Genomic DNA, 21,838 nt, shown 5'->3' on the forward strand with positions numbered 1-21,838 from the left:
GGGGGGGGCATCCACATGATATATGGGGACACGCCCACGTAATATATGGGGACAGGCCTACATGAAATGTATAATTTCCATGTTGTTCCAGTCTTGGGAATTCCCCAATAAAATTCATAGGCATGTTTCAACTATAAAAGAAAATGCATAAGGAAAGTCTAATGGCTTTCATGATATACGGGGACACACCAACATGATATATGGGGACACGCCCACGTAATATATGGGGACACACCAACATGATATATGGGGACACGCCAACATGATATACGGGGACACGCCAACGTGATATATGGGGACACGCCCACGTGATATACGGGGACACGCCAACATGATATACGGGGACACGCCAACATGATATACGGGGACAGCCCAACATGATATACGGGGACACGCCAACATGATATACGGGGACACGCCAACATGATATACGGGGACACGCCAACATGATATACGGGGACAGCCCAACATGATATACGGGGACACGCCAACATGATATACGGGGACACGCCAACGTGATATATGGGGACACGCCCACGTGATATATACGGGGACACGCCAACATGATATACGGGGACACGCCAACATGATATATGGGGACAGGCCTACATGAAATGTATAATTTTCATGTTGTTCCAGTCTTGGGAATTCCCCAATAAAATTCATAGGCATGTTTCAACTATAAAAGAAAATGCATAAGGAAAGTCTAATGGCTATATGTTATGTCGGGACCATTTCTTTCTCGTCTTGGGTTTTTGTTTGTATACAGGTTATTTTCCACGTTTCTACTAGCTAATAACCTGACACACCACAGCAGTTCACTTTACAGCATACAGCAAGCGTGCTGATGGACCAAATCTTCTGCTCAAGTGAATCCTTACAGGGATTCTCCTTTTCAACTGGCTATTTTATATGCACGTTGCCATGGTGGCAGGTAGTTTTCACAGGCTGCAGGTGTGAGCATTGCACAGGACTGTCAAAGCCGATTTTTAACCCCCAGGTTTAGAGGGAAAAACATTAAACGGCTATGCTGACAGTTCCAGAAGAATATCAAGTAGCGTGATGATTAAGGACGCCGAACTTTCCCAGCAGGACCGGCTATGAACTGGGGTCTGCAAAGCCATGAGATAACTGATTTGACAGCACCCTCTGGAAACAAGTTGGGATCTTCACAGCGTGAAGTCCGTGTCAACCTTTATAGCAGCAATACCGGCAGCGTAGTATTTAAATAACCCCACAGCCTTTGCCCTGGAGGTCGTCGACAGCAGCACCGCGGAAGAACGGCTACGGGTAAACTCTCCTCCCCAGCAGCAGCGCCGCCCATCGTCCCTTTTCGCTTATCCGATCCGACGGTGCTGATTGGCTCCTCAGGCCAGCCTGCTCGCGGCTGCCAAGATTGCGGTCACGTGACCCTCCACTTCCAAAATGGCGGCGTTGTTGTTTTGATGAATAATACTTTGTGTTTGTTTCATTATAGATTCCCGTTAGAAATAGTCCGGAAAAATACAACCCTTATGGTTATATAATTTTAAACGTATATATTAAAGTAAGCAAGACTTTCAGAGATTTGTCGTATGCGTAAGACTATGCACTTTTGGTCATACTAAATTTGGAATAGAAGGTTAGCTGGCTAGAAGTGAAATTGAAATTAGCTAGCAGATAACAAAAAAGAGATGGAAGAGTTGAGTGCCGACGAGGTAAGATTTATGTGCCTTAAAATCTAAAATAAGTATCTGATGAATATATTTTTGTTTTTTTACCTTCGACATATGCCTTAGCTGTTTAGTCTTCTGTTCATCTAGCTAGCTATCACGCTGCCACAGAATACTCTTCCTCATCACCGTTTTGTTGTCGTGGGACTTTAGGCCGAGCATTGACATCGAACTTTTTCCAATTCATATCCTTTTAATGTATTAATCTTATCTGATTGTATGCGTAGATGGCTCGTAGCTTGTCATTTTATTGTGCGTATCGTACTGTGAAATGTCTCCCTCCCCGCTCCGAAGGAAAGCGATGATCCTGTTTACGTTCACAGTTATTACTCTGTGCAGATGTTGCTGTCTGCCTGGCTAGCTGAGGAAAGTTGTTTAAAACACACAATTACCTTCGCCTTGTAATATAGTGTTTTTTTTGGGGGGGAGGGGGGGTTCCCCGGCTGCCATTATTTCGGCTGACGTAGACAACGTTTTGATTGTACATGTAGGAAGTCATATGAGTTCACAAAGGGATTTTACTAATCGCTCCCATATTGCGTATTTATGAAATATTCCATATACATTTTAAAGTACACATTGGCTATATCCAATACTCTCGTAAATGTATTACTTAAAATTTTCTTAAATCCTGCCGTTGCAAAATATATCGATTACTTTTCTGTATTCTTTCTCTGTTTCCAGTGAAGACAGAGATTTCCATACTTGTATACGGAACAGCATCTGTGGAAAAGAGTATAATATTATGCCAGTTTGCCTGTATGGATCAATCAAACTTAAGGAACTGCCTTGAACAGGCTATGATCATCATTGTTAAATAAGTTGTATGTAAAAAACATGATACCAGGCGTAAAATATTTTTCTGTATGTTTGACCCACTATAGTTGATCTATTTTATATCTTTTGGACTTTTGCAAATGATGTCAAAGTCCATCAGTAATAATTCTGAATATGGTACTGGATGACTGTTATGAAATGTTTAGTGTGTCATTTGAGTGCTCATACTTTTTTAACTGGAACACAACATTTAAAAAGTCACCTACCAGTATCCATTCAGCCATCTGACACTGTGAGCCCAGCATGTTTGAAGGAGAAGCCAGTTGTACTTTCGGTGTCCTGGTTCCCCCCCCGGCTTTGTGCTATTAGGGGGAGTAAGATAAAATTGCACGAACGGGTTTGTGTTCAGTCCTGCTCTGTTAGCCCAACGTTGGTTTAGCTAAATATTAAAAGGAAGCCAATACTGACACAGATGTGCACAATAAAACAGTCACAACAATGCTCTACACTTGTACATCTACAGGACACAATGCTTCATACCACCAGCATTATGAAGGCACTGCTAGTACAGCTGGTTTACATAGCTATGAACAGCATGTGGTGGATGGGTCTGGGAGCCTTAGCTAGTAAGCTTGCTGCGCACATAATGAGCCATGACTTGCAGGAGGAATTCTGTCACTCATTGCGTTATTCTGCCTTTGGAGGGATAGTTATGTTCGCTGGGGGAGTCATCACTGGATGCTGATAGGAAGACCTGTAGAGGTGGCCTGTGAATTTTGCCAAGCATTTACAGGTGGCTAGTCGGCGGCATCGAGAAATCGCCACTTCTCCAGCCAGAGCCAGATGCACTTCACTGCAGTCTGTGGGGTCTAAAGATGCTTGTTGGCCTGGCAGGGTGTGTAATACAGAGGGTGGTTGCAGTGGAGTCTGATACAGATTTGGCCCTGATTCTTCAGCCCCACACTTATTGTAAGTGCATCCCCAAATAACTGCAAAACATCCATTAATAAAGGACAGTATCACGCGGCTTCCCTAACGGAGGATCAGCACCCAGTGATTTATCAGTAGTAAACTGGACATGAAGTTAAGTCAAGTCAGGATGTTTGTTGTACTATCTGTAAATAAGTATACAAAGGCAGGAGATAAGGTTCTCCCTGGACCATGGTGTGACATACTGGCAACAAGTGACAAGGAGGTCTTCACAATAGTATGTCCAGTGAAGAAAAATATATCCAGTGCAAACAATGTGGGCCTGCACTTAAAACTAATGTACTAAGTCTTCCTGTATCTATATATATGTGTATATGTGTGTCATCAATGGTAAATAATATTCCAAGTGGCAAAAAATGAGCATGAGATGACCATCGTGATTTTAACATTTAAAGAAATGTAAGTAGATCTTAAACTGGATCGAGATTCTGAATCCCCAAACAAATCCACATCAACTCAACCAAGTGGGTTTTTTTTGTGGGGGACGGGGGGGTCTTTTATTATTATGACTGGAACCTGAGCATTAGCAGAAACTGAGGTGTAAATTTATCTGTAGATTTTTTTTCTTCCTTTCTGCTTGTTTTGTGGGCTAAAAATCACATTTTCAGAGTCATATTCTGAAGCAGAACTGAGAATCTCTTTATGACTTATAAGGCTGTTCACAGTTCACTGATATAATAGGCTCCCCTGTATTCTCTGTGGGAGAAGGTGTATGTGACCCGCCCAATGGAGTTTTTGGGGGAAAATAAATATTGCTAAACTCTGGTGTATTTTTATGCAGCGTTGCAGGGGTTTCAGCGGTGCCTTTGCCTTGCATCAGATATCTCGATTTATTTTATTTATTTATTTTGGTTTGCACATGACGTTCAAGGTCGCAGAGGGAGCCCCTCTGTATTATTAACCTACCCAAATACCTACATCGGTGATGGTCCCTCTTTTATTAATTGTCGCCGAAATAAAAATGAACCCATTTAATTGATTTAACCACCACATGCCTTTCATTCCAGTTTTTTTAGGGCTGAGGCATCTTTGGTATGCTCTCACTTTCCCACAATCCTCCGGAGAGGCTGGATGATTTGTACTGTGAATCTCTGCAGCCAACAGCCTTTGTTTTACCTCCCACAGAAAAGATACCCAAATCGTGTAAAAGAAAACAAGTTTATACGTCTCATTAAGTAATAAAAACTTGCACCATGACAATGTAGCAGATAACGTGGGGGTCCCAACTGTCTGGGGTGCCTTGGGATACGGGCTGAAGTGTCCTGGCTGGTTGGCAGTGTCTGACCGCCAGGTCTTTGCCGCAGATCCGGAGAAGACGTCTAGCCCGGCTGGCGGGAGGGCAGACGTCGCAGCCCACCACGCCCCTCAGCACCCCCCTGACCTCGCCACAGAGGGAGACCCCGCCAGGCCCGCCGCACGCCCCTCCGCAGGCCCTGGGGCTCAGCGTCCACAGTATGACTCCTGCCACCTCTCCCATCGGGGCCACCGGTAAGCTTGCCCGAGGCTGAAAATCGGCGGTCCTGACTTAACGGGGAAGGGGGGGGGGTCATCGCTGACTAGGCCTTAATGGGCCCTTTGTCACAGTGGACGAAAAGAAAAGTCAAGCTCTCGTAATGTACTGACATTTTTCATGCTGGGATTCCAGTGAGGGAGCTCTCTGTTGCCTTTTCAGTCATGACCTCAAGGTTCACGCACATAGTCTGTAGTGAGAGCGTGTGTCCTGGATGTGACTGGCTCCCTCTTACGTTAAAGAGAGATGCAGAATAATCCTCATCCTCCTCCTCTACACGACCTTCTAGAGACATCATTAATAATTTGGACTCTCTGGGACTAAAGGCGATCCAGCCAAAGAGACTACTGGGTGTACTCTGAAGGGGATCTGGGGAATTTCCATTTGCCGAACCTTAACAAAACGTTGTGGGTGCGTTGCCCTGCACATTGTCCCCTTCTCGCCCCCAGGAGTAGCATACCGCAGTCAGAGCAGCGAGGGAGTCAGCTCCCTGTCCAGCTCACCATCCAACAGCCTGGAGACTCAGTCGCAGACACTGTCCCGCTCACAGAGCATGGACATAGACACGGCCGCCTGTGAGAAGAGGTGAGGGTAGCCGGGTCATGGCAGGGTCCATTTTGATTACACTGTGCTGGTGAAAATGCACCGTTTGCAGGGAAGCACTAGGGGGTGCTGTCTTGAAAGGGAGCTGGCAGCTTAAGGTTGAGTCCCTGAGACCTTCCTAGCAAAGTGTATGTAAAAAAATGTAAAATATAGACCAATCAAATTGATGTCAATGAATCTGACATGGCTGCCTATGCCCAGCTCCCTGTATGAACCTTCTGTGACCCCCCCCCCCCCGATTGACCCTGTGAACCGTGATCAATCTTGTGACCCCCGTTTTCCTTGTACCAGCTTGTCACAGGTAGATGTGGACTCGGGGATAGAAAACATGGAAGTAGAGGACACTGACCGCAGGGAGAAGAGGAACCTCTCAGACAAGGTGAGCAGGCAGGGCAACCTCGCATCACCCCCTATTGGTTGTCGTGTACTGGCTGGCCCACTATTGGCAGATTGAGGTTAGTGAACCTGCATGTTTTGCCCGCCGCTGCAGGACTCGGCCCCCAGCCCTGACGTGACAGAGGAGCAGGCCCTGCAGCTCGTCTGTAAGATCTTGCGCGTTTCCTGGAAGGATCGTAGCCGTGACGTTATCTTCCTGCCGATGCTCGCCGCTGAGTTTCAGCAGAGCCCCAAACAAGGTAGGGTTGAGATCTGGGCTTTGTTTGTTTACCTAAAAAAACTGTCAACCAGCCCATCCATTAGTTATATGTAACTGTTTGTTCATCATTCCATAAAACCATAGATCCATGTAGCTACCTTCTCCATTCATCCATGCATCAGTCTCTACTGAAATACATAAATTTATCATCCATCCATCCGTAAATCCACGCCTCCTTTCAGTCATCCCTTCATCCACGCATCTCTCTGTCCTTACATCCATCGATCCAACAATTAATCCATCCACCTGCCAAATCACCAATCTGTTTTCAGTGCTTCAAGATGTAAAGAATCAAGCTCCATTGGTTTCCCTTAAACTTGCCCCCACCCTTCTCCCACCCCTACCCCAGTTTTCTCTGACTTTAAGGACTTGATTGGCCAGATCCTAATGGAGGTTCTGATGATGTCCACCCAGTCGCGGGACGACAACCCCTTTGCCAGTCTGACGGCGACATCACCGCCCATTGCAGCGGCCAGATCTCCCGATCGCCACCTGACACTAGCGGCGCCCTCGAGCCAGGGGGGCAGTCCTATGATTGCCCCTGCTGGCTCCTTTGGAGCCGGCTCCCCCTGCAGGCGAGTCTCAGACGTTCACAAACCAACCCTACAGACGCATGGCAGACACGCAAACAGAAACCTGTACAGAGATCTACACACGCCCGTATCCTGAAAAACAGCCTGACACACGCTCTTTGCTGTTGTTTTTTTCTGTTAGAGCTGTCTGATTATTTAGCCCGGTGTTTTCCTGTGTCATTTCCAGTCTGTACGCGTGCAGTCCTCATCCGCAGGCTCTGAGCGTTGTGCGGATGCCCCCCCCATCTCTTCCGGCAGCCCCCACCACACCTGTGACTGCTCCCTCTTCCGCACCTCTGGCTTCTCGGCCCCGTTCCCCTGTCCCCGCCCTCCGTGGCCCCGCCTCTGTACCTCTGCCAATCAGTGCGAGGTACCGCCCCTACTCACCGTGGGGCCCCACCTCTCTCCCTGGTGCCAGCCCTGTCTCCGCCCACTCCCAGTCACCACGCCCACACAGGAGCGTGCTCCTCCCCCAGCTGCGTGGCTCACCAGGTGCTGTGACCCAGAGGAGTCCTCAAACCAGCCAGGCCCCAACTAGGTACAGAGTGAGCAGTGTAGGTCTGGAACAGCTCTCGCTAATTGTCTAGAGGAGATTCTCCCAAGTCTCATCCTTTGTTGGCCTGCCTGACTAACTAATGCTTGTTGCTGGAGTTTTTGTTGTCTTTGTGCAAGTTCAGTGTTTGCTTCCCATGTATGTAACACAAGGGCATTTTTGGACACGACAAACCCCTGATACACATGAGGCACACATCAGAGAAAGGTCTTATTACAGCCTTGTCCCCAAGTTTCTGAGAATAAGTTCCGAATTCCACGGCCCTCTTAGTTTCCGGCTCAATAGAAAATGCACCGGTCACAGCGGATTCTACATTTTCTCCAGACTTCTAGAAAAACCAGTGCCCTTAAGTAGACGGATCATTGCCCATTCCAGTGAAATTGGGGGTGTGTTTACAAAGCAGTTTATATAGTTTCTTGGATTGGTGTGGAATGTATGCCAGTTGCATCCAGGCACATCCAATACGAAAGGCCCCTCTGTTTGTTACGCTGTGCCACCTCACTTGATCATGCCTGGGATTTCTAGCTGTCCTGTTGGTCTGCCTGAGACCTGTGGTGTCCTTCTGTGTTTCCGTCTGCGTTCTGTTCCTGTCCTTCCTCCTCCCAGCTCATCTTTCTGTCTTTCCCCCTGCCTGGCCCCAGAGTTACGTTTGCTTTGTGTAGATCGCTTCTCTGACTCTGTGTCACTGAAGCCACCAAAGTATGTTGACTTGACGCCGCCATTTGTGATTGGCTGTCCTTGATGAATGACATGGATCCCTGCCCACAGCAGGCTTTTGGTGTGTGTGTTTGTGTATATGTTTAACTACAGTGGGTAGCATCCCTTAATAGGAGTGTGTGATGGCCTGGGTGCCCCCCCGTCTTTTCTCTGTTCCTCTTGTGCTCATTCCTTTTTTTAGTGCTGATATTTCATCCCACCTTTCCATTTCACTTCCCACCCCCCTGCCGTGGCCCAGTTTCTACGACAACCCCCTTTCCCTCCTGTTCTTCGCCCTTTCTGACCAGTCCGAGGACAGCGGCGAGGAAGAGCCGGAGGAGGATGAGGAGGACGAGTTTTCTAGGGTGACTTTTGGGTCCAGGTACCTGTGGTGTGTTGAGCATGTTCCTGACCTTTGACTCTCCCATGTGCTGCAGCCTGACCTTTAACCCCATTTGCTAGCCTCGCTGCTGCTTTGGTGGTCTCACCTATAACCCCTCCAGTTTCCCGCGTGGGTAGCCCATCCACATCCCTGGGAAACTGAGACTGTGAGTTGTGGTTCACTACATGTGTTGCGTGGTGTGCGTTCAGTTAAATCAGATTAACAGTAACTCACCAACAAAAGTGCCCATAACTGTCAGACATGCAGTTTGGAAGGAGGAGCGTTTTGTATTTTCTTTGTTTGTTTTCCTCTTTTTAGCAAATATGGAATTTTTTTTGGCCTTACAGATAAATAGTGAAATCCTTTTGGCTAGGTCCTTACAGGTACATTTTGAGGTATTTTGCATTTAATGTAGATGGCATCTGCAGAGAAGTGTTTCTGATCATGAGCCAGGACATGTAATGTTAAAACCACGCAGTTAACGTTTGGGGTTTGTGTGACGCTTGTTGGGAAGTGTGCCCATTGGGTGGTCTGTGTGATCTGTGGAATAAAGTGTCTAATGACGGAGTGTGGGGTTGGAGAGGCTTGGTGTGGAACGTCATGGCGCCATTGGTCTTGTGGATGAACGTGACGGAGGGCAGGTCTTCTGGTGTAGTGTAGCCAATGCCTAGAAGTGCAGCCTTTGGATTTTGGAGCGGAGAGGCTGGTGTGGTGGCTGAAGGTGAGCCTGTGAACATTTGTACCTGAAGTTGTATCTCATGCTGTCAGTTTCGGACCCTGTTTTGTTGGCCTGTCTTGAATACATTTCTTGTGCAGATAGTAGACTGTGATTGGTGCTGGTTAGGTTTCCACTGGAACATGTCCCGGTTCTCTGCCAGCTTCCTGCTTTCAGCGACCCAAGGTTCTCATTGTTGGTGCGCGGTGTGGTTCCCCCCTGTGGCAGAACTGCCAGAGAGCTGGGCTGCTTGCTCTCAGCAACCAGAGTTGTCCGGTGACGGGGGGGGGGGTGGGGGGGTGGCTTGTGTCATAGATGCTAATCCTCATCCCTCCCCACAGTCTGGGTGCCTCTGGAGGAGGCGTGGCCTCTGATCCCACCAGCGACCGATTCACCATCGAAGCTTGCAAGGAGACAGAGATGCTGAACTACCTCATCGAGCGCTTCGACAGCGTGGGCATGGAGGAGAGGAAGGCTCCCAAGGCAGGCCAAGCTGTCTCTCTCTCCTCACATCTTTTTAAGTTCTCCAACGTCATAATTTCTATTTTTGTATTCCCGTTTTTGGTGTGGAATATCCAGCTATTTCTATTTTTTCCCATGTTGTGTTTCTCTGTACTGATTCGTTTTCCAATGTAATTCTACAGTATCTTGTGAAGATACTTAAAATAACATGTTTTGAAAATACTCCATGAGTGGTGTTAGAATAAATTGTACTTGGGGCGTTCATGAACGCTGAGAGAGTGTAATGTACAGATGGCTGGTGAAGATGTGGTGTTGCTCTGTTGGACAGAGCCTGTGATTGACAGGTGCACCCCCCTCCCCCCCCGCAGGTATGCAGCCAGCCCCTGGTCAGCCAGCTGCTCAGCAACATCCGCTCCCAGTGCATTTCCCACGCCGCCCTGGTACTGCAGGGGGCCTTGACACAGCCTCGGTGAGTGACACCTGCCACCAGTCAGAGGCTTTGTCACATTAGGGGGGGGGGGCAGTTATATGGGGCGGCGTGTGGCTCAGTGCATTACAACTATCTAGTTGTGAGCTGCAGCTGCTCTTGATTCTGGTCTACCATCTCTGCTGGCCTAGATCCCTGCTACAGCACCCCCTGCTGGTCCCCTACATGTTGTGCCGGAACCTTCCTTACGGCTTCATCCAGGAGCTGGTCCGCATGACTCACCAGGAAGAGGAGGTGTTCAGACAGGTGAGGCTTGCTTAGAAATGTGCGTGGATCCACAGAAACGACTTCAGGACTGCATTCTATAAGATCGTTTTATATATTGACCAAAAAATGGCTATGCTAGCAGCTTTGTGGGCTGACTATGCTAGTGCTATAAAACACTGATTACATCACCCGTTACTGGGCCTTGCCAAGATGTGGAAGCAGTGTGTCAGTAATAACACTTCTGTTCTACAGATATTCATTCCCATCCTCCAAGGCCTGGCCCATGCAGTGAAGGAGAGCTCATTTGACAGTGACAGTTTTAAATATCCCTTGATGGTAGGTGTTTGTTTGGCTTATTGGCCCATGATGGTCATGTGACCCACAAAGTGCTGGAGTTGATAATGGATTTTTATATTGTCTTTGGTCTCGCATCCTGCAGGCTTTAGCAGAGTTGTGTGAAATAAAGTTTGGGAAAACACACCCTGTATGCAATTTGGTAAGTGATGCAGGTATGTGTATTGGGGGGAGGAGCTCAGCTGTATGTGTGGGGTAGTTTTTTCGTCTTTGTCTTTATTTATTTGTAATTTTTTTAACCGCTATTCCGCTAGTAATTGTGTCTGCCATCTGTGTTCTTATGTCTCTGACACGTCTGCCCACCACTGTGGCTCCTGTACTGACTCGATAATTATAATCCACCTGAATTCAGATGACCTCCATGCCCCTTTGGTGCCCCGAGCCCCTGAGTGGCGCCACGGGCAGAGAGCTGCAGCGGCTGTCCTTCCTGGGCTCCTTCTTCAGTCTGTCTGTCTTCGCTGAGGACGACGTGAGTTCCCCAGAGCCACCAGAATCATTCCCCGCACTCCATAGCATCTAGATTGTTTTGCTGTGGTTAGCATTTTGGCAACAGACAAACGTAGAGCTCCTGAGTGGTTTGGGCTTGGAGTGTCAGCTCTCTCTAATCCTCTAGGCCAGAGTTGGGGACAAGTACTTCTCAGGGCCCGCGATCACCCTGGAGAACACGCGCGTGGTCAGCCAGTCCCTGCAGCACTACCTGGAACTGGCCCGGGTATGACCTAGCTTTCTCGCTGCCTCTCAGTCTCTCTGGATCCCTGCCCTTCTTTCTTTCCCCATCTCTCCCTCTCGCCGTCTCATCCCTCTCATCCCTCTCAGCCTCTGTTTCTGTCTGTCTTTATCCCTAACCCATCCCAGTCCCAGTGCATCTCCATCTCTCTGCCTCGCTGTCTTTGGCCACCTGTCTCCCTTCTAGATACAACAAACTCTTTTGGGTGTTGTTCATCTCTCAGGGCACTCTCTTTGATGTCCTTCAGCCCATCGCGCCGCTTTCTTTACCGCGGTGTGTGGTAAAGCCGCCTTCTTCCTGCTTTCCATCAGGGCGATCTCTTCAAGATACTACACAACATCCTGCTGAATGGAGAGACCAGAGAGGCAGCGCTCAACTACATGGCTGCCCTGGTCAACCGCAATGTCCGCAAAGCTCAGATGCAGGTAGCTCGCCCTTTCTTCACGTAGTGAGAAATGTCCCACAGTCCTTTGGGTTGGAGCTTTTGGATATGTAAACACCAAGAGGAACGTTCTAGGAAACTCTGCCTCTCTTTTTCTCTATATCTGCCTCTCTCTCTCCTCTCCCTTTCTCTTTCTGCCTCTTTCCCTCTATCTTTCTCACCCTCTCTGCCTCTCCCGCTCTCTCTCACACTTGGATCTCCCTGCCACTCCAGACGGACGACAAGCTGGTGTCCACGGATGGCTTCATGCTGAACTTCCTGTGGGTGCTGCAGCAACTGAGCACGAAGATCAAGCTGGAGACTGTCGACCCCTCGTACATCTTCCACCCACGGTGCCGCCTGAGCGTCAGCACCGAGGAGACGCGACTAAAGGCCTCCATGGAGGAGCTGAAGAGCTGGTTGGCCGAGATGCGTGAGTGTTCTCGGGCGAGCGTTCCTACTGGTTAAAGGGGAGGCAGTCTGCGAGGTCTCGTGGCCTGACCGTTCAGGCTCGGATGAACGCACGGAGCATGCTCGGTCCCTTCGTGATGATGAGCCACTCTGAGAGGCCTCTTGTAACACTCCACCTCGTGTGAAACGGCGTATTGCACTTCACCCAGATAACGACTCATCGAGGTTCTCAGAGCCCAAGTTCCCCACAGAGTGCTTCTTTCTGACACTTCACACCCACCACCTGTCCATCCTGCCCGGCTGTCGGCGGTACATCCGGCGTCTGCGGGCCATCCGGGAGCTCAACAGGTAGGTGACGGCCGGGACTGGCAGTGGAATCAAGTGTCTGTCACTGCAGCCCCTTAGCCCTCCTATATGTGCATTTACAGGACCGTCGAGGAGCTGAAGAACAGCGAGAGCCAATGGAAGGATTCTCCGCTGGCTCCCAGACACAGGGAGATGCTGAAGAGGTGCAAGGGCCAGCTAAAGGTGGGTCAGGAGGCCATTGTTGGTTTATTGCAGGGAGGACTGGATAACAGAACTGGGAAAGTCCCTCATCCGAACTGTGCAGGGTGTATAATGGGCAAATGTGCAACACAAGCATCATGTTCCAGCTGCCATCCATTTGATGCATTTGTTTGTCGTACTTAGAAACTGGTCCGGTGTAAGGCCTGCGCAGACGCCGGCTTGCTGGACGAAAGCCTTCTGCGCAGATGCCTGCAGTTCTACAGCATTGTCATCCAGCTGCTCTTGCGCATTGTCGACCCCGCCTACCCGCAGTAAGTGACAGGCGAGGCCGTCCAAACTGCTGTTTTAACACCTGCATAGCTACAGGTCCTGTGTAAGTATTGACAGTAGTGTTGAAAACTTTCACAGACTACCATAACAGTGAACTGCTAACAGCTACGTACAGTAATAATAGCTGTGCTGCTACATGCCCATACATTAAGTAACAGCAGCAGTGATGCTAACAGCCTGTCTACTGTGTATATGTGATGGCAAAAATGATGCTAACAGCCTGTGTATTGTGTATCTGTAGTAGCAGCAGTGATGCTAACGGCCTGTGTACTGTGTATATGTGACGGCAGCAATGATGCTAACAGCCTGTGTACTGTGTATATGTGACGGCAGCAATGATGCTAACAGCCTGTGTACTGTGTATATGTAACGGCAGCAATGATGCTAACAGCCTGTGTATTGTGTATCTGTAGTAGCAGCAGTGATGCTAACGGCCTGTGTACTGTGTACCTGTAATAGCAGCAGTGATGCTAACGGCCTGTGAACTGTGTACCTGTAGTAGCAGCAGTGATGCTAACGGCCTGTGAACTGTGTACCTGTAGTAGCAGCAGTGATGCTAACGGCCTGTGAACTGTGTACCTGTAGTAGCAGCAGTGATGCTAACGGCCTGTGAACTGTGTACCTGTAGTAGCAGCAGTGATGCTAACGGCCTGTGAACTGTGTACCTGTAGTAGCAGCAGTGATGCTAACGGCCTGTGAACTGTGTACCTGTAGTAGCAGCAGTGATGCTAACGGCCTGTGTACTATGTATATGTGATGGCAGTAGTGATGCTAACGGCTTGTGAACTGTGTACCTGTAGTAGCAGCAGTGATGCTAACGGCCTGTGTACTGTGTACCTGTAGTAGCAGCAGTGATGCTAACGGCCTGTGAACTGTGTACCTGTAGTAGCAGCAGTGATGCTAACGGCCTGTGAACTGTGTACCTGTAGTAGCAGCAGTGATGCTAACGGCCTGTGTACTATGTATATGTGATGGCAGTAGTGATGCTAACGGCTTGTGAACTGTGTACCTGTAGTAGCAACAGTGATGCTAACGGCCTGTGTACTGTGTACCTGTAGTAGCAGCAGTGATGCTAACGGCCTGTGAACTGTGTACCTGTAGAAGCAGCAGTGATGCTAACGGCCTGTGAACTGTGTACCTGTAGTAGCAGCAGTGATGCTAACGGCCTGTGTATTGTGTATATGTGACGGCAGCAGTAATGCTAGCGGCCTGTGTACTATGTACCTGTAGTAGCAGCAGTGATGCTAACGGCCTGTGTACTGTGTACCTGTAGTAGCAGCAGTGATGCTAACGGCCTGTGTACTGTGTACCTGTAGTAGCAGCAGTGATGCTAACGGCCTGTGAACTGTGTACCTGTAGTAGCAGCAGTGATGCTAACGGCCTGTGTATTGTGTACCTGTAGTAGCAGCAGTGATGCTAACGGCCTGTGTATTGTGTATATGTGACGGCAGCAGTGATGCTAGCGGCCTGTGTACTATGTACCTGTAGTAGCAGCAGTGATGCTAACAGCCTGTGTACTGCGTATTTGTGACAGCAGCAGTGATGCTAACAGCTCCTCCTCCTACAGAGTGAGCCTGCCATTGAATCCAGAGGTTCCCATGGGCTTTGCTGCTCTGCCTGAATTCTACATCGAGGATGTAGCTGAGTTCCTGCTCTTCATTGTGCAGTGAGTTGGGCCCAGACACACCTTTCAGCTGCTCAGCAAATATTAGATTAGGTTCAGACGTGTTTGTTATACAAAACAAACATGCCTTTATGATGTGAAACGATTTAGCTCTATATAGGGGTATGAATTGTTGGATTCAATACATTGGAAATCTTTCATTTCTATTATGAGTCGATTTGATTAATCGATTAATTATTTTGATAACCTAACTTCACTGAAAAAAAATTCACAAATATTACGTAAGAACTTAATTACATATTAATGGAATAAAAGAAATAGAATCTCAAAACATTTTTTTTTGCTAATATTGAACAGGGAGAATGCGTCTGTAAAATTGTCAAAAGGCCAACTACTGAACTGTACAGAAAAAAATCTGAGACATTTTAAAAAGCACTACCTGATTTGGGGGTTGCTGGTGGTGAGACCTGCCTAGCTTGCTGGTGCAGATTAGTGGGATTATGCGACATCGTTCTTTATTTTGTGGAAAACGAAAGATTGATCTACGGGTCAGATTAAACAACGAATTATAAAATGTGTTGCATACTTTAAGATGATTTTTAAGTGTTTAATAAGTTGACAGAATCCCTCCGCTGTGGAACATTCACTCATCTCCAGTATATCAATTGTTATGTCTTTCACTCTGGTGATGCTTTGAATACTGATAAAGTTTAAATATGACCTGTTAGTATCAGCCAAGATTGATACATCAGACCAATCCCAATATCTGGCCGTTACCGATATGTTAACCAAGAGTTCTGACGTTGCAAATCGATGTAGTGAAGCTGGCACCTATATAACCGATTCATCACTCCTAGCTCTATAGTATTGTGCATGTATTTTTATTTCAACTTCAGTTCAATTTCAATGATAATGGCGTCCTACTCCTGTAACAGGTACTGTCCCCAGGTGCTATATGAGCCTTGCATCCAGGATGTCGTCACCTTCCTGGTGGTGTTCATCTGCAGCCAGAACTACATCCGTAACCCCTACCTGATCGCCAAGCTGGTAGAGGTGCTATTTGTGACCAACCCCGCCGTGCAGCCACGCACGCAGCGCTTCGCTGAGATGATGGAGAACCACCCGCTGGCCATCAAGCACCTGGTGCCCGCCCTTATGAAGTTCTACACTGGTGAGGGATAGTGCCCGGTCTGGGGGTGGGGCACGCAAGGGACACCCTGCCTGATATTTCCCATATATCTTTCTAATGTTGTTGGCGTTCTCATGTTACAAGACCAATGTTTCCCAATCTAGATGATGAGTCCAATTGGTCCACTTTTTTGCTCCAGGAGCTGGGAGGGAGCAAAAACATGGACCGTCTGTGGGTCCCCGAGGGTCCGGTTGGGAAACACTGCTCAAGACAAAATGACTCGGGCTTTAACCTGTGTCTTCTCAGCTGACACACGAGAAAATCCAGAACGTTTTAGCAGAATGTTAATATCATTGTCCCTCACCCCAGATGTGGAGCACACGGGGGCAACCAGCGAGTTCTATGACAAGTTCACCATCCGCTACCACATCAGCACCATATTCAAGAGTCTGTGGCAGAACATGAGTCACCACGGCACCTTCCTGGAGGAGTTCAAGTGGGTTTGTGGCTGTGCATCCTCCCCACCACTGGAGGGCGGCAGCGCTCACTAGGTGCTCATGGCCGCCTCCTCTCACCGCAGCTCCGGGAAGCAGTTTGTGCGTTACATCAACATGCTGATCAACGACACCACTTTCCTGCTGGACGAGAGCCTGGAGTCACTGAAGCGTATCCATGAGGTGCAGGAGGAGATGAAGAACAAGGAACAGTGGGAGCAGCTGCCCAGGGTCAGTGGAGGGGGGGGTCACAGCTAAATGGGGTCTTGTGGTCCATGCAAGGGCAGAGGTCAGCAGGTAACACGAAACCTAAATACTCAGATGTAGGTCCTTTTGAATTAAAACACCAGTCAGCCGATTACGTAACATACAAGACATAATAAATAATTCAGTGATGTTGTACTAACATTCAAACATTCAAAGCAGTGGATCGCACTGCATTGCCCTGTGTGCAGTTGGTTGATATAACACGCAAACGTGTGTAAATGAGCATCAGATTTGCCATCTTGATGTTCCATTTTAATGTATTTATGCTGACAGTATGACGCCTGTATGCCCCCCCCCCCCCCCCAAGGAGCAGCAGCAGAGTCGGCAGTCCCAGCTGACTCAGGACGAGCGGGTGTCCCGTTCATACCTGGCGCTGGCCACCGAGACCGTAGACATGTTCCACCTGCTCACCAAGCAGGTCCAGAAGCCCTTCCTGCGACCCGTAAGTCTATCACTCCCTCAGTAAACCTGGTGCATCACCTGGGATGCGTCACTGGAATCTCACTGATCTGGTACAGACCCCCTAACAGGCCCTCCGGTACCCTAAACCTACCCTCTGGGGCTCCCTTCTCAGGAATTAGGCCCCCGTTTGGCGGCCATGCTGAACTTTAACCTGCAGCAGCTATGCGGGCCCAAGTGCCGGGATCTGAAGGTGGAGAACCCAGAGAAGTATGGCTTTGAGCCCAAGAAGCTGCTAGATCAGCTGACCGACATCTATCTGCAGCTGAACTGCGCGCGATTCGCCAAGGCCATCGCCGACGACCAGGTGAGCCCCAGCCCTGCCCACGAGACCTCTCTGTAAAACACAGCTTGACTGCCTGATTTACAGCGGTGCCTACATGACATTTCTTTGCTCCAGCGGTCGTATAGCCGCGAGCTGTTCGAAGAGGTCATATCCAAGATGAGGAAGGCGGGCATCAAGTCGACGATCGCTATTGAGAAATTCAAGCTGCTTTCGGAGAAGGTGGAGGAGATCGTCGCCAGGAACTCCCAGTCAGAAATCGATTACAGCGATGCCCCAGATGAGTTCAAAGGTAAGTTGTCATGCAACCTTTGACGCTGCCCAAGGACATGCTGAACCCTAACACCAAAGAGGGCTTGATCTAGTCTGATGAGGTTCATACAGGCCTATAGACAGCAGCAAGTTTAAAGGCTTAGACGTCCCCCCCGTCTCCTGCTGAAGATATTTAATTATCTAACACTTTTATCCAGTGTGGTGGCTCTGAGCTTAGGGATCTGTGCCAGTAGCTGGAAGGTTGCTGGTTCAAATCCCGTGAAGGCCCAGAGTGATTCTTCTCTGTTGGCCACTTAAGCAAGGCCCTTAACCTGCAATTGCTTCATCCTGGGTATGACCTTAATCTATATCCAGCCCTATAAGGAGGTCCTCCAACTTACAGGGAAAGACTTGGGGGTTGGTGGCAGAATTGGTACTCCAGCCACCAAAAAAACACTGGTCCATTTGGACTGGTGTGGTGCTGAGGTATCGCCTGCCGCATGGCTGCGCTCAGGTTCTCACCCCCGTGGTGGTCTATCATGTGATGGGTGCGGCGACACACTGTATCACTGCATGCTCCTTACCTCTGTTTATCCAAAGATACAGTTGATTAGCTACGAATGCCTAAGTATTTATTAGTAAACCAGCTAGTATGCATCAAATAAATTGTGGGTTAACTGCACTAACCTGACTTGCTAATTTTCAGTTTTTTATTTAAAGATTTCTAAGTAAGGTGGTTTTTGTGTGTCTGTGGTAGACCCGCTCATGGATACCCTAATGAGCGATCCTGTGAGGCTTCCCTCTGGGAACATTATGGACCGGGCCGTGATCCTGCGACACCTGCTCAACTCTTCCACAGACCCCTTCAACAGGCAGCCACTGACCGAGAGCATGCTCGAGCCAGGTGCGTCCCCATAACCCAGGTGTACACGCCCCCTTGTGGCTTCCCATTGGCTTGCTGGAGTCAGGTGGCTCTCAGTCACCCACCTGCAAAATGCTCTGTGCGTGCATTGCTGTCCACTCATTTGTAAGCAAACAGTAAATGTATAATTTAGGGACCAAATGACGATTTGGACCAAATATGAGAGCACCAGTTACCTTGGAATGCTGTTAGTTACCGTGACCACATTTTGGTAGCTTTTAAAAAGGAGATTTAGGATTACATTTGTGAGCAACTGTATACCATAAAAGCTCTGTCTGGCTCAATTCTAAAATATAAGAATAAAAATTCATAATAACTAAGAATTATCTTAAATTTTACACAAGACTAAAAATAACACAAAGAAAAGCACTGTACAAGATGTGTCTCAGTTCCCGTGCAAGCCTATGGAGCAGCACGCTTCAATAGAGGTTCTGTCTGCTTCGCCAGTGTTTAGCTCCTGATTTCCCCGAGTGTTGTATCAAATATTGCAGCATGTTAAAACATCAGTACATTAAACATTAGTCTGTGAATATAAGCGTTAACGTGTAAGAAATGTTACAATTCAATCTTTCCAAGAGTATTATTCAACTATGCAGAAAATTCTGCTGTGCGGCAGTGCCTTGGTCCCACCGTTACCGGATACGAGAACATCGGGAAAGCACTGCAATGCAAGTGTTAATAGAATAATACAAAACAATGAGGATTGTATTATTGAATTTGCCACTGCTGAATCTTGGTGTGTGGCCATACTGCTAGTCAGTAAATGGGATCTTATAGTACTTTATCCCATTCTGACATCTCCTGTTTCGGCCTGTATCTGAATGAGCCTTTGTTTAGCTGTGTCGTCCTTTACGTTCTTCTGCCATTGGACGCCATCGGTCTTACCTTAGATATATAGGTTATACCTGTGTATATGTGATGCACTCACGCCATGTTCATCTCTGTGTCGGAATGTGTGTAAATCCTGCTCACCTGTGTCAGACTGAGGGACCGGAGAGCCAGTATTAGCCAATAGTCATTAGCTGCGTTAACCGTTACGGCCATCAGCTGTGTCAGCCATCTCTGCTTGATCTCCCTGCGCAGTGCCAGCCCTGAGGGACCGCATCCAGGCCTGGATGAGGGAGAAGCAGGGGGCACGCTACCTCCAGTGATGCCTCCTCTCCCCACACCCATCGCCCTTCACCCACCCCACACCCAGTGTTCCACAGACCCATGCACCATCTGCAAGGGTGGGGGGGGGACCAAAGACCCGATCCCTCCCCCCCCCAGCTCTTTTTGGTTCTGTTTCTTTTGTTGGTTTTGTAAAGCAGAATCCTGAATGGCAGTCTGCTCTGAGCATATTGAGTCGAATAAAGAATAGACTTTTAAAATGTTTTGTTCATGACTTTACCTGTACCCACATACAATGCACATACGTCACACTGATCGGAACTAAGTTTGTGGGTCTGCCTGGTTAATAGATAACTTGCTGTTGCACATTCACTTACAGGTGAAACCTATGTCAGTGTGGAACTGGATTAATTAGCCTAGTGCTTTATTTTATTCGTATAGATAATTTTTTTGGTCATAGTTCTGCTTTCTTTTGTAATATATTTAATTAAACCAAAGTAAACGGATTCCAGCTATCATACCAAAAACCGGAACGCTAAAACTGCCCGTGTTGTATGTGTCGGGTCACGCCATGGCCATAGGACTGAGTGCGTCCGTTACCGTGCAGACAGGACTTGCTGTATGAAGACCTCTTAAGCTCCTTTTGAAATAGATTTGTTTTACTAACGTTTTTTACTTAAAAATCCGTGTGATGGCTTGTTTCCCTTTAAAGTATGGTGCTTATTAAATGTAAGCATATATATATATATATATATATATATATATATATATATATATATATATATATATATAATTGTTCACTGGGTTGTTCTTTTGCACCAAACTTTGCTGTTAAATATTAGTTCTCATGTACTTCATAGCACCTGCCATTAAAATCTCGATCATTGGTAATGTAACCCCCAACGTCAAAATAGGAATTGTCATGGTGAACTGACAGCCGTGACATTTTTTAAGTGTCACGGCCATAACGATACCAATAATAAGTGTAACAGTGGCTTTAATGCTTGATGTGATTGGCCAGGGATTGTGTTTCTGCTCTTGTGTCAGCTGGTGTAACGGTGTGTCCCTGAGAAGGATTTTCCCCAGAAAATCTCAGTTTCTCACTAAACAAACACAGGTTTATTCCTGTGTAGATATTATTAGTTAAAACTGAATATCAATAAATCACATTTTTCATAGCGGCCGAATCTATTTGTTCAGCATGCGTTTGGTATATTGCTGTACTTTTAGTCACTTTAGCACTTGATGCTTTTGCTACCTGCCTCCTGCCTTAAGACCTGCTCATTTGAGCACTTCCTACTATTTCATACCTGCATCCTGCCTTGGTACCTGCTTGTTTTGACACTTCCTGTTTTTCATACCGACTTCCTGCTTTTGTGCCCAATCATTTTAGCACATCCAGCTTTTGAAAGGTTTACCACCTTCTGCCCCTTGTATGTGCTTCCTCCCTTGGCATCTGCTAACTTTGCTCATGGTACCTAGTTCCTGTCTTTGGTACCAACTCGCCTTTGCATTTCCTGCCCTTGGTACCAGCTCCCTTTACCACTTTGCAGCATTTCCTGAATTGCTTCAGATGGGTATTTTGTCCTGCTTCCCTTTTTAAAAACGGTTCGCTTTCACTGTATGTGCCTTGTTTATTGAGCTAAAACCTTCCATTTAATATTAACTAGGATTATATGTGCTTTAGTGAAAAAATTACAGTGAACATAATAATCCCTGTTGATCTGATTTTGTAGACACTGCACAATCTGCCCTAGAAGGCTTTAGAACATTATTTAATTTTAGGTCAGTACATTTTTTTATTATTTATTTCTGAAGCTGTTTTTATTAGAAGCTGTTTCAGACTGGGAAGGTAGAGATGACAGGTCTGGTGACATTCTTACCTTCATTCCACATGTAAAGAGCTGCACGCATATCTATGATAACTGGCATTAAATATCTCAACAGAGCGCATGGAAAAAATATATTCTCCCTCTGTTGGAAAGATTGGCACTACCTAATTTAACTGAATAAACTTAAATCCGACATCTAGAGTATATTCTCGCAAACACACCCAAATCCTTGTGATATTTTTTAATTTTGCATTTGGCAGAATGTGGCTTTTCCTTGTAACCGTGTTGGGGTGGTTTGATTGTCTTGTGACTTAAACCAAGGAAACTATTTTTTTTTTTCGCTGTGACGTAGTAACTAGCTGAGGGAACATGTCACTTCCTGGTGCCAACAGCAG

General features: G+C 47.4%; 1 protein-coding gene across 4 annotated transcripts; it reads left to right on the plus strand.

The window, feature by feature from the left end:
* The first annotated feature begins 1,381 nt into the window (after positions 1-1,381).
* ube4b (ubiquitination factor E4B, UFD2 homolog (S. cerevisiae)) lies at positions 1,382-19,871 on the plus strand. 4 transcript variants are annotated; one of them, XM_049022821.1, is made up of 29 exons: positions 1,382-1,697; positions 4,784-4,967; positions 5,439-5,574; positions 5,884-5,971; positions 6,083-6,227; positions 6,597-6,822; positions 7,007-7,357; positions 8,328-8,459; positions 9,507-9,648; positions 9,996-10,096; positions 10,246-10,360; positions 10,574-10,657; positions 10,761-10,817; positions 11,028-11,144; positions 11,289-11,387; positions 11,714-11,827; positions 12,058-12,256; positions 12,444-12,582; positions 12,663-12,762; positions 12,925-13,052; positions 14,639-14,737; positions 15,631-15,866; positions 16,194-16,320; positions 16,405-16,549; positions 16,893-17,027; positions 17,160-17,351; positions 17,445-17,619; positions 18,337-18,483; positions 19,585-19,871. In XM_049022821.1, the coding sequence occupies exons 1-29, from the start codon at positions 1,674-1,676 to the stop codon at positions 19,650-19,652; spliced, it is 4,005 nt and encodes a 1,334-aa protein (XP_048878778.1). In that variant the 5' UTR covers positions 1,382-1,673; the 3' UTR covers positions 19,653-19,871. The 4 variants fall into 4 exon arrangements, with proteins under 4 accessions (XP_048878778.1, XP_048878779.1, XP_048878780.1 ...); XM_049022822.1 differs by having other exon boundaries at positions 1,383-1,697; positions 8,328-8,450; XM_049022823.1 differs by lacking the exon at positions 8,328-8,459 and having other exon boundaries at positions 1,383-1,697.
* The last annotated feature ends 1,967 nt before the right edge of the window (positions 19,872-21,838 follow it).

This window comes from Brienomyrus brachyistius, chromosome 8, assembly GCF_023856365.1.
Source record: "Brienomyrus brachyistius isolate T26 chromosome 8, BBRACH_0.4, whole genome shotgun sequence".
NCBI classification, from domain to species: Eukaryota; Metazoa; Chordata; class Actinopteri; order Osteoglossiformes; family Mormyridae; genus Brienomyrus; species Brienomyrus brachyistius.

Excerpts from the sequence above, each read along its gene's own strand:
- ube4b (XM_049022821.1), top strand. The coding sequence starts at position 1,674 with ATGGAAGAGTTGAGTGCCGACGAG. Across the intron at positions 7,358-8,327 it reads ACCAGCCAGGCCCCAACTAG|TTTCTACGACAACCCCCTTT; the intron begins GTACAGAGTGAG and ends GCCGTGGCCCAG. Across the intron at positions 8,460-9,506 it reads TTTGGGTCCAGGTACCTGTG|TCTGGGTGCCTCTGGAGGAG; the intron begins GTGTGTTGAGCA and ends CCCTCCCCACAG.